This window comes from Rhinolophus hipposideros (genome assembly GCF_964194185.1).
Source record: "Rhinolophus hipposideros genome assembly, chromosome: 11".
Classification (NCBI taxonomy): Eukaryota; Metazoa; Chordata; class Mammalia; order Chiroptera; family Rhinolophidae; genus Rhinolophus; species Rhinolophus hipposideros.
The window spans coordinates 73,711,011-73,724,680 of NC_138057.1; the positions used below are offsets into that span (position 1 = coordinate 73,711,011).

General features: G+C 38.9%; 1 protein-coding gene across 2 annotated transcripts in view; it reads right to left on the reverse strand.

The window, feature by feature from the left end:
• DENND1A (DENN domain containing 1A) overlaps window positions 1–13,670 on the reverse strand; it is a 481,754-nt gene that overhangs the window by 333,789 nt on the left and 134,295 nt on the right. For both annotated transcript variants that reach the window (XM_081067070.1, XM_081067071.1), the window contains exon 4: window positions 11,568–11,617. In XM_081067070.1, coding sequence (XP_080923196.1) covers window positions 11,568–11,617 — 50 coding nt within the window. The remainder of the gene's footprint in view (window positions 1–11,567; window positions 11,618–13,670) is intronic.

A 13,670-nucleotide genomic window follows, 5' to 3' on the forward strand; every position in this document is an offset into this window, starting at 1 on the left:
AGGGCTGAAATCGGTGGTTTAAGCCCTCACTGCCGAGCGGAGAACGGAAGCCCTAGGCACGGAGACTAGCCGCCCCCTCCCTACCCTCCCAGAGCTCGCCCCGCCCCCACCTGCCCCGTGCTAGAAGCGATAAAGTAGCAGTGTCGGATCAAAGGACAGAATATTTGCTGCTCTGAGAACTGTGGACCGCAGACACAGATTCGCAGCTCAACTAGTTCCGGCAAAGGGGAGGGAGCTGTGGAAGCAGGACTGGCTGTGGTGGTGGTCGCCGCCATTGCTCTGGGCCACCTCTCACAACTCATCCCGCCCCTGGCCCCACCTATCTGGGCGGATCCCTGCAGGAGTAAACAGAACTGCTGAAACAAACGGGCTCTGAATCTGGTGCAGAAAGAGCTTTGGAACTCCAAAAGCTCTTCGCATACCTATCAACCTGTTGCAGAAGACACTCCTGTAGATGTCTAGGAAGAGAAATAGTAAATCAGTGATTGCCATGAATAACCAAGGCAACAAGATAGCTCAGAAAGAAAGTGAAAAGTCTCCAGAAAAGGAACTTAGAGATATGGACCTTTGTGATTTAAATGACAGAGAATTCAAGATCGCAATTCTGAAAAAACTGAACGAGATGCAAGAAAACACAGAAAGGCAGTTTAATGAACTCAGAAACACAATCAAAGAACACCATGAGCATTTTACAAAAGAGATTGAAATCTTGAAAAAGAACCAAATAGAATTTCTGGAGATTAAGAACTCAATAGAAGAAATTAACAATAAAATATCCAGCTTAGGTAGTAGAGTTGACCAGATGGAGGAAAGAATCAGTGACATCGAAGATAGGAACCTGGAATTTACACAGAGGGAAGAAGAAAGAGACTTGAGACTTAAAAGAAATGAAAGAACTCTACAAGAGCTTTCTGACTCCATCAGAAAGAGCAATATAAGAATAATGGGCATACCAGAAGGAGAAGAAAGAGGGAAGGGAACAGAGAATATATTCAAACAAATCGTCGAAGAGAACTTCCCAAACTTGTGGACAGAACTGGATCCTCGAATCCAAGAAGCAAATAGAACACCTAATTACCTCAATCCCAACAGGCCTTCACCAAGGCACATTGTATTGAAGCTGTCTAAAATCAATGATAAAGAAAGAATCCTCAAGGCAGCCAGGGAAAAGAAGACGGTAACTTACAAAGGAAAGCCCATTAGATTATCATCAGATTTTTCAGCAGAAACTCTACAAGCTAGGAGGGAATGGAACCAAATATTCAAACTATTGAAAGAGAGAAATCATGAGCCAAGAATAATATATCCAGCAAAGATCTCCTTTAGATATGAAGGAGGAATAAAGACCTTTCCAGACATCCAGAAGCTGAGGGAATTTTCTAATACACGACCTGCACTACAAGAAATACTAAAGGAGGCTATTAGACCACCATCAACAGGGACAACTTGTGGCAACCGAAACATAAAAAGGGGGAGCGTAAAGGCCTGAACTGGAATATGGGAATAGAGAAAGTAAGCGGACTGAAGAAACTGGAATACTCTAAATATCAAACTTTCTTTTACATAAACTCAAGGGTAACCACTCAAAAAACATCCAAATCTGAAATATATACTGTAATAAAAGAAGAAACAGAGGAAAACATCATAGAATACTACCACACAGAAATAACAGACAACAACAAAAAGGCAAAGAAACAATGGAGACACAGCCTTACCAGAAAACTAAAGACAGAATGACAGGAAATCCTCACATATCAATAATCACCCTAAATGTAAATGGACTGAACTCACCAATAAAGAGACACAGAGTAGCAGATTGGATCAAAAAACTAAACCCAACCATATGCTGCCTACAAGAGACACATCTCAGCTACAAGGACAAGCATAGACTCAAAGTGAAAGGGTGGAAATTGACACTTCAAGCAAATGGTACCCAGAAAAAATCAGGTGTAGCCATAATGATTTCTGATGAAACAGACTTCAGGGTGAAAAAGATAACAAGAGACAAAGATGGACATTTCATAATGGTAAAGGGGACTATACAACAAGAAGACATAACAGTCATCAATATTTATGCCCCCAATCAGGGAGCACCGAAATATACCAAGCAACTACTAACAGAACTAAAGGGAGAAATTGACCAAAACACAATTATACTAGGGGACTTAAATACATCATTGACAGCTATGGATAGATCATCCAAACAGAAGATAAATAACGAAATCGCAGCCCTAAATGACACATTAGATGAATTGGACATAATTGACATATATAGAGCACTTCATCCTAAAACATCAGACTATACATTCTTTTCTAGTGTACATGGAACATTCTCAAGGATAGACCATATATTGGGACACAAAATCAGCCTCAGCAAATTTAAGAAGATTGAAATCATACCAAGCATATTCTCTGATCACAAAGCTTTGAAATTGGATATCAACTGCAAAAAGAAAGCAGGAAAAAACACAAATACATGGAGATTAAACAACATACTTTTAAAGAACGACTGGGTCAAAGAAGAAATTAGAGGAGAGCTCAAAAGATACATAGAAACAAATGACAATGAAAATACATCCTACCAAAATTTTTGGGATGCCGCGAAAGCAGTTTTAAGAGGGAAATTTATATCATTACAGGCCTATCTCAAGAAACAAGAAAAATCCCAAATAAATAACCTCATGTTACACCTTAAAAAACTAGAAAAAGAAGAACAAGCGAAACCCAAGGTCAGCAGAAGAAAGGAAATAACAAAAATCAGAGCAGAACTAAATGAAATAGAGAACAAAAAGACAATAGAAAAAATTAATGTGACAAAAAGCTGGTTCTTTGAAAAGATTAACAAAATCGACAAACCCTTGGCTAGCCTCACTAAGATAAAAAGAGAGAAGACACTAATTAACAAAATCAGAAATGAAAAAGGGGAAGTTATCACGGACACCACAGAAATACAAAGGATTATCCAAGAATACTATGAAGGACTATATGCCACCAAATTTAATAACTTAGAAGAAATGGACAAGTTCTTAGAAACATATAGCCTTCCAAGGCTGAACCAAGAAGAAGTGGAAAATCTAAACAGGCCGATCACCAGTAACGAAATTGAATCAGTCATCAAAAACCTTCCCAAAAGCAAAACTCCTGGACCAGATGGCTTCACCAGTGAATTCTACCAAACCTTCAAAGAGGATCTGATACCAATCCTGCTCAAACTCTTCCAAAAAATTGAAGAAGAGTCAGTACTCCCTAACTCATTTTATGAGGCCAACATTACCCTGATACCAAAACCTGGTAAGGACAACACAAAAAAAGAAAACTACAGACCTATATCTCTGATGAATACAGATGCTAAAATCCTAAACAAAATTCTAGCAAATCGAATACAACAATGCATTAAAAAGATTATTCATCACGACCAAGTGGGGTTCATCCCCGGGGCACAAGGATGGTTCAACATTCGCAAATCCATCAATGTGATACATCACATAAACAAAATAAAGGACAAAAACCATATGATTCTATCAATTGATGCAGAAAAAGCATTTGATAAGATACAACATCCATTTATGATTAAAACACTTACTAAAATTGGTATAGAAGGAAAATACCTCAACATAATAAAGGCCATATACGACAAGCCCTCAGCTAACCTCATAATTAATGGTGAAAAGCTGAAGCCCTTTGCTCTACGTTCAGGAACACGACAAGGTTGTCCCCTATCACCTCTGCTTTTCAACATAGTGTTGGAAGTCCTCGCCAGAGCTATCAGGCAAGAGAAAGAAATAAAAGGCATCCAAATTGGGAATGAAGAAGTTAAATTGTCACTCTTTGCAGATGACATGATGCTATACATAGAAAACCCTAAAGACTCCACCAAAAAGCTATTAGAAACAATCAATGAATATAGTAAAGTTGCTGGCTACAAAATCAACGTACAAAAGTCCATTGCTTTCCTATATACCAACAATGAAATCTCAGAAAAAGAGATAGAAAAAACAATTCCTTTTGCAATTGCAGCAAAAAGAATAAAATACCTAGGAATAAACTTAACCAAGGATGTGAAGGATTTATATGCTGAAAACTATAAGACATTTTTGAAAGAAATTGAAGAAGACACAAAGAAATGGAAAGACATTCCGTGCTCATGGATTGGAAGAATCAACATCGTTAAAATGGCCATATTACCCAAAGCCATATACAGATTTAATGCAATCCCCATTAAAATCCCAATGGCATTTTTTAAAGAAATAGAACAAAAAATCATCAGATTTGTTTGGAACCACAAAAGACCCCGAATAGCCAAAGCAATATTAAAAAAAAAGAACAATACTGGAGGTATCACACTCCCTGATTTTTCCTTGTACTACAGGGCTACAATAATCAAAACAGCTTGGTATTGGCGGAAAAACAGACTCATAGACCAATGGAATAGAATTGAGAACCCAGAAATAAAACCACATAAATATGGACAGATAATTTTTGACAAAGAAGCTAAAAACATACAATGGAGAAAAGACAGCCTCTTCAATAAATGGTGCTGGCAGAATTGGATAGCCACGTGCAAAAGAATGAAACTGGACTGCTATCTGTCACCATGTACCAAAATTAATTCAAAATGGATCAAAGACTTAAGCATAAGATCTGACACAATAAACTGCATTGAAGAAAACATAGGTACTAAACTTATGGACCTTGGGTTCAAAGAGCATTTTATGAATTTGACTCCAAAGGCAATGGAAGTAAAAACTAAAATAAACAAATGGGATTATATGAAACTGAAAAGCTTCTGCACAGCAAAAGAAACTATTGACAAAATAATGAGGCAACCAACTGAATGGGAGAAGATTTTCGCAAACAGTTCCTCTGATAAGGGGCTAATATCCAAAATATACAAGGAACTCATGAAACTCAACAACAAAAAAACAAACAACCCAATTGAAAAATGGACAGAGGACCTGAAGAGACATTTCTCCAAAGAGGATATACAAATGGCAAATAGACATATGAAAAAATGCTCAACATCGCTAATCATCAGAGAAATGCAAATGAAAACCACAATGAGATATCACCTCACCCCAGTCAGAATGGCTTTCATCAACAAAACAAATAGTAACAAGTGTTGGAGAGGCTGTGGAGAAAAAGGAACTCTCATACACTGTTGGTGGGAATGCAGACTGGTGCAGCCGCTATGGAAGGCAGTGTGGAGGCTCCTCAAGAAATTACGAATAGAATTACCATATGACCCAGCAATCGCTCTCCTGGGTATCTACCCCAAAAATATAAAAGCATTTCTCTATAGAGACACGTGTACTCCAATGTTCATTGCAGCTTTGTTTACGGTGGCCAAGACATGGAAACAACCAAAATGTCCTTCGACAGATGAATGGATAAAGAAGTTGTGGTACATATACACAATGGAATACTATTCGGCGTTACGGAAAGATGATATAGGAACATTTGTGACAACATGGATGGATCTCGAGAGAATAATGCTAAGTGAAACAAGTCAGACAGAAAAAGCAGAGAACCCTATGATTTCACTGATATGTGGTATATAGACCAAAAAGAACAAGACAAACAAATGAGAAACAAAAACTCATAGACACAGACAATAATTTAGTGGTTACCAGAGGGTAAGGGGGTGGGGGGTGGGTGATGAGGGTAAAGGGGATCAAATATATGGTGATGGAAGGAGAACTGACTCTGGGTGGTGAACACACAATGGGATTTATAGACGTTGTAATACAGAATTGTACACCTGAAATCTATGTAAATTTACTAACAATTGTCACCCCAATAAAATTAATTAAAAAAAAAAAAAAAAAACTTCTTTTCATAAACATATTTTTTTCTCTGCCTAACTAAAGTTTCTCACATTCCCTGCTCAAAATCCAAACGGCAAGAAGGACTTTGATCCAAAATATGTGGGGACCAGAGTAGGTCACATACAGCCAGATATAGGGCAACACAAATCTTGCTTGAGAAACATGCCCAATAATTCTAAGAAAGAACAGAAATCTCTTCATCCCTCATCTACATGAGCCTGACAGGGGGCCCGCCCGGTGACGCAGGCAGTGAGAGCTCCGTGCTCCTAACTCCGAAGGCTGCCAATTCGATTCCCACATGCACCAGTGGGCTCTCAACCACAAGGTTGCCAGTTCAACTCCTCAAGTCCCGCAAGGGATGGTGGGCTCCGCCCCCTGCAACTAAGATTGAACAGGGCACCTAGAGCTGAGCTGCCTCACGGATAGCTCAGTTGGTTGGAGCACGAGCTCTCAACCAGAAGGTTGCCCGTTCAACTCCTAGAGTCCCACAAGGGATGGTGGGCAGCGCCCCTTGCAACTAAGATTGAACAGGGCACCTGGAGCTGAGCTGCCGCTGAGCTCCCAGATGGCTCAGTTGGTTGGAGCGCGTCCTCTCAACCACAAGGTTGCCGGTTCGACTCCCACAAGGGATGGTGGGCTGCGCCCCCTGCAACTAGAAAACAGCAACTGGACGTGGAGCTGAGCTGCGCCCTCCACAACTAAAACTGAAAGGACAACAACTTGAAGCTGAACAGCACACTCCACAACTAAGATTGAAAGGACAACTTGACTTGGAAAAAAGGCTTGTAAGTACACAATGTTCCCCAATAAAGTCCTGTTCCCCTTCCCCAATAAAATGTTTTTTTAAAAAATTACATGAGCCTGACAAAGTAACAATGAATCATAACTGGAGAATCAAAGAAGTATGAAAAACAGAAGGAAGAGCAGAGATCTAACCCAATTCCCTCATTTTATCCTTGAAGAAACGAAGGCCCTCAGGGGAGATGTCACTTGCCTCACAGCACAGAGGAAGTCAATGACAGAACGGAAACTAAAACTAGGTTTCCGGGTTGCCAACCACAGTGCTGTGTCCACTTAGGTCCATGGTGATCAAACACTGGATAAAATGGTCTTGGGGCACAGCTTAACCAATGGGACGAAACCAAGGGACTAAACCAAAGATGAAAACCAAGGGACAAAAGTGGGCCAAATCGATTCACTGTTGAAAAGTAGAGCAGGGCGAATGCATAGATGTGGGGACAAGAGGGAAGGTCTGGGTAGACACATACTAACGCACTAGTCGGGCACGTTAGTTGCATTTTCTGCATGGGTTTCATTTTCGGCAGTTACCCATATTTTTTCCTTTTCTACAATAAATACATATGACTTTTGAAATAAATGTTAAAAGTTTACTCAGTTACTTTATTTATTGTTCAATGGATCTAATAATGGTGGCGGTATGACATGGTAGAAAAAGAATGGTGGAACTGGAAGTCAGACAAACGTGGGTTCCAAAAGCAGCTCTGCCACCTTCTATTCTACTAGTGGGACCTTGGGCAACTTAGTGGACCTCCCGAGCCTCTGTGTCCTCGTATGAAGAATGATGACAATGGTAACCTTGCACACGTGTAACCTTTCAGGGCAAGAGGAGAACATAGCACACCCAATGCCTGGCACACAGCAGGTACATCCCAAAATGGAAAGCAGCATCCGAGGCACATCTGCGTTGTGGTTACATGCTAAGTCATTACACTATGCCTGTGCCCTGCAAAGACTGTGTCGTTTCATTTCATGCTTGTGTCATTTGTGTGTGCCAGAGTAATTTACAGGGTTACTGGATGGTGGCTAACGTTCTGGGTGCTGAAAGAAGATAAGCACCAACATGGACGAACAGCTTTTCCATCCTCCCGTGAGTCTCTTGAGGGCTGTGACTAACTGAAGCAGGCTGCCGCCTGTCAAGTGCAAGCCAGTAGCACCACAATGTGAAATGGAATACAATCTCTTTTAAAGAAGCTGCTTTCATCAATAATAATAAACAGTGCTTGAGAGTGATACAGGGATCATAGCACCATCATTTCACTCCTCGTCTCCACCAAGGTCTTCAAGTACAGTGGAGGGTAGAAATAATCTGGACTGGGGATAAGAGGGTGTGTTTCTTTCCCAGCTCTGTAATTACGTGGTTGTGACTATAAACAAGTCATTTCACCTCTACAGACCTTGGTTTCCCTTCTGTATGATGGGATGCTTGAACCAGATGAATTTCGGCATTAAAATCCCGTGCTCTGATTCCCACACATTTTCAAGGCCTCCTGGAGCCAGAGCCCAAGCGATCACAGCACACGTCTCCCTCTCCCCATCAGGCTCCATCTGCTCTGGCTGAACAATCTCTAAGCTCATTCATGGTTTCTCCTCTGCTATGCTCTTCAGCACATATGGGGTGCTAGGCTCTCTCTTCTACTTACCCCGTCTTGACGTCCGTACAGACTCAACACAAGTCTCCCCTACGAGAGGTTTTCTCTGCCCAGCTCCGTCTTCCCTAACTTCCCGGTCCTTTTGGATAGACACTGTTTAATGTGTCTTCATAAAACTTCCTGAACTAGACTGAGACACACATAGAGGGCAGAGTTCCAAGTCTAATACCATTTCCTTATCACCCAACATAAAGTTACACATTCAGAACCTTCCTTTGTGCTTTTGTAAAAGAGCTACCACCATCATCGATCTACCAGAGATGCTGGGAAGAATAAATGAGGTATTCAAGTGAAAATGTCCAGCATGTTGACTAGACTCAATTGAAAACTCAAATATTAATTTCTTTCCTTTCTTCTCTCTCCCTCTCTTTGGTGACTGGCCTTCCCACAAGGTGTTCTACTGAAAAATGCATTCATTTGGAAGACGGACATCTAGGTTATGCCGGCAGCCTACAAGGACCTTGGGCAAGTCACAATTTCTCTCCAGCTTAGGATTTTTCTCAAAGGAAGACAAACAGCACTTGTTCTCATCTCTTATGACAGGAGGATGAAATGAGATGATCCATGAGAAAGCACTTTCTTTTGAAGAGCTTCCGGCATTATTATTTTTCATAAGTCCTAGTTTCAGAAAGAAAAATCTTAAAACAACACAAGAAACAGCAAGATGTCAATGTTAACAGGTGATTTGATGATGACTGTGAAAATCCCACTCTTGATATCGACTAGAAATGTCAGAAAGTTGTATTACTGTTCCTTGGGGTAGAAAAGCACAGATACTGAAAAGATTAGGAAGCTTTCTTTTTTGCACATAATCACCTGGGGCATTACTCATCTCCCATGCTGACGTATTATCTAAGTCAAACAATATCATAAATATATCTGGGGGGCTTTGTGGGTCTCAGAATTGGGGCATACCCATTTGACAGGGTTAACTGCAAACTAATACAGAAAAGTGACATTAAAACCTTTTTATTTACTGGAAATGAACTTCATTACTATTCTCTTCTGTTATCAAAGTATGCCAAGGTTAGAAGTAGGGAAAGAAGAGAAAAAAAATGTAGTCTCCAAAATAAAGTGGTTTTCTGTATGAATAAAAGTTATAAGCATGAGAAAGGGCTATTAGGCATGGTGAGGATGGCCAGGATTAAAATATATCCATGAAGGGACAATTCTGTCCCCAATCACTTTGTGAAAAAAATACAAGGAACATGATTATGGGAAGGGAATTTGGAGAGAAGCATGTTAGAAGAAAAATATTTTTCTAACAACAAAAAAAGGCATCAGACATTGGTGACAAAAAAATATTTTAGAACTATAATCTAAGGACTCTGCTTTTCTTCCATTTCAGAATGTAATCATCCGGAAAGGTAGGTAAGGAGAGGTGTGCGGCGTGGTGTGAGAGGAAGAGAGGGTGGGTCGGTGGGTGTGTATGTGTGTGTGTGGGGGGGGTGCACGCAGCACACACTGAGGGAGATTTAATCTCACTGCAGATTTCTTCTAATGTTAGTTTACCAAGTTCAATTAAGGAACACCTACCCAAAACAGATCACCACTCTAACAAGAAATCATGTAAAAATGTATTCTCGTATTTTTCTTTGTTAAACACCTAACCACATTTTAAAAACATTTCAGCTTTATTAATTTGGATAAATATGCCGTTGCCATAATTTGTAATACATTTTATAAGTGACTGGAGGAGATTTCACGCATCGCTAATTCATACATATAAATGTGAAGTTTGCATTAAACGTCTCTAAACAAAACCCTGCTTGCTATTTTTAGAAGGAGTAGGATAAAGAAGAGACAAGAGGACTCTCATTACAAAGACTGACCCTCTTAAAATTAAGGCTATTCTGTTTTGAGCATCAACCTGCTACTAACACAGCGCTGGTACCAGGATTTAAAAAGGCCTGAGTCTGGAAATACTACAATGGTTGATTGGCTTAAAAAAATAACATGTTAGAACCAGGGAAAACAGTGTTTTTAAGTGGCTGACAACATTCCAGAGCTGCCTTTTTGTACTCCTTTTGCTTCTTGGTACTCTGTTAAATTCCTTTGGCTACCAATTCCTATATCACACCATTTTTAGGTTTATGTCAAATAAACCAGGACACTTTTCCTATGAAGTACAGAAGATCCAAGCAGCACGTCACCCACAAGCACTCTAAGTCACCCACATCTTTCAGGCCTGCCTTGTGTGGGTACACTAAAATACAAGACAGAACCTTCCTGAAGACGGGCACATTTTATAGCTTTCTTGGAACATATTATGGCACTTATTACTTATGATAATATTTTCTAAAAACCTCTGTATCACTAGGAGTGGGATTTTTAAGATGTAACTTTTGTACAATCTCACAGTTCAATTTTCCATTAAGAGAAAAATCACAAATAGACAGCAATCAAATGAAAAAAATAAATAATTGCAAAAGTTAATGCTTAAACTGTAATGAAAAACAATAGACATTTCTTGAAAATAAGAGTAAGATGGTTTTTTATCATTTTATTAACGTTATTAGTAAATTATACTTTTAATAAGTAAGGGGGTGAAAAGCACCTCTAAAATTGTTTTAAAAAGGCATTTGAAAATAATAAGCTTATTTAAAGAATAAGCCATTAACCAGTGGCTCACTTTTTTAAAAAGATCCTTAGACTATTTTCAATATCTGGGAGCTCTAAGATACCTCTCCAAGAAACAGTTTATCATAATGCAAATACTAAGGAAATGTTTAGACGATTTTGTATTTTCTTTAGTCTAGAAAGCTATAGGAATTGCTTATCTACTTAGAGATACCATTCTTAGCCACCTCAACAAAATGCAAGACACTATTTAGCAACATGCCTTTAAAACAGCGCAACATCTTTAAACAAGATTGAAATTTTAAGTTGAAGCCTAGGAAAAACAGTCTATATAATAATACTCATAAGGCCACGGAGTCACATAATATTACTCGATAAAAGCAAATATATTCATATTTAAATACAAATTAAAGAGCACTGGATTCAAAGCCAACCATTCTTAATCATGGTTTGAGTCTGATCACCACACTCAAAAATTTAATGTCGTTCAAAATGTATCTCACAAACGAACCCATGCAAAGCTCTACGCTTTAAACTTTTTGACAGTGTCAATAAAATCCCCAGGAAAGGAGAATACTGCAACTCTCCTTGGAACAGAGGTGTTTTAAATCATCGGTAAGCAGACAGAATGTTAAGAATGGTATGGTTTTTATTTTCCATAGCAGGTTTATTGACGCTTTTTTTCTAGTAAAGTTTGAAAATCTGACACTACCTGTCCACATAGAAGGGGAAACAAAACTTGGTCAAAGTCTGTAGAACTTCCTGTGGAGAGAAAGAGAGATAATTTATACATCTAATGGGACCAATAAATCTAACATTAACCATGGCACACAATCTAGCAACTTTATCCTAAAGAAAGAGGAGACAGATGAAGAAATATGGGCTTTATCAATTACATGGGGGGAGTACCAGGCAGTCAATCATGAGAAATAATAAACATGATCAAACTTCATTAAAAATGAAAAATTAATCAAGAATCACACATGGGCAAGCAGCAGGAGCCATGCAGGAAAGCTCTGAAGGGAGGGAGGGGTTGGGTTGCTGAGTGTTAACACCCCTCCAGGGACCGTCTCCAGCCTGACCATATGGATCAGAGTGAATAACACCGAGCCACATGGGTTTGGCCTGCCAGGGCCGCTGTTGCTGGCACCGTTTTTGCCTGTTACCTAGGAACAGAGGGGGCCGGGATTAGACAACGCTTCCCGACATCAATAGGCCAAATCACAAACAGAATAGAAAGCCAACTTGAAGATAATTGTCTCTGATCATCGGCAACTCCATTTTTTAGAGTGTAAAACTTCATTTGCTTACTTTATAAAGCAGTTCCCGTTTCTGGCATAAATGTATTTTGTAATCAAACTGGAACAATTTTAAGTGCGTACTATTTTTACTTATATGTCATTATAATTGGACACACTTACCTGCTTGTAATTTGTGAAAATCTAAAGGAAACTACCAGTTTACATATCTTTTTCCAAATATGTAGCTACATAAAACGAAGCACATTATTCAAGTGAAGTATACCAAAAGGGAACAAAAAGCAGAGTGACATTCCAAAGACTTATTCATAAAAGAGAAGCTTCTTACATTAAGAAAAAAACATTTCTATACGAGACACAATACACAGTGGGGTGTGACTTTTCCCAGTGGACACATCTTACATACATAGCTAAGCACATATGCAAGTAAGTAATGATTACTTCCTCTATAGAATTTTCTCTAGCTTGACTTTAATTGAACTGCAGCCTTAGACGGCCCACAGTCAGTCCTTAAGTTCATAGGCCCATGGTATAATTTTTTTTTAAGTACTATTTCATGCATTTGATTTGCTTTTTAACTATTTAAAATCCCAATTTCAAGGCAAAATGAAGAACACATTTTTCAGTCATGGAGAAGCTGGTTCAAATTAAAACAGACCTGCCCCACTGCAAATCCTTATCCAAGTGATAAATTAAAGATCAGTTTACAAATGTAGCACTTTTCTAACCAATAATAACGACTTATCAATGCTAACTGAATTGATGCTTCTCGCTTCATTTATTTTTAAAACCAGTTCTATCATTCAAGAAATAAACCACATCAATCTAATAACCCACTCAATGAGGCAGAAAGCACACTGACTTGTCTGCCAGGGCATGTTCCGCCTACATGATTCAATTGAGCATATCCTATTTTTTTAATATCATCTTGGACTGGTACTATATACATCACAGCACTATTAAGGCATGTCGTGAAGTAGTAAAAGGATAGGAAACAAAAAAAATGGAAAAGAGTGGATAAGAACACCAAGCATATTCGAAGAGGCATTATTGATACCTTAATTAATTTCATAATGTGGCATTCAAAAGTCCGTATATATTGTTTTAAAACTCAACATGTTTAAATAAATTGCAGAACCTAACAGAGAATCAGAAAAAAACAAGAGCAATTTCTCAGTGCGTAATGTTATTATCAGGCAAATATTGGGAAAGAGATCATATAAAACATCCATTCTAATATCTGCAGTTCCAATTATAAAATGTACTATAATCCACATACAGAAAGCTCTTACAATTTACATGGAAAAAAAAATCCTTGCATATTTCCTTTCACTTCAAGTTTCAAATACCACAAAGCATCTCTTGACTTCAGTATATGTATCAAGCATTCTTTAAAACTCAGTACCAATGCTCACTCAATGCCAAGATCAGCTACAAAGACAGTTATCCTTCACCCCTCAAAAGTTACAGGTACAGAAGTGCTTCTCTACTCTATGCTGGAGTTGAGCTGCCAAAAGGCCTCAAGATTTTTGAAAGAAAGGACCCCCATGGCTACG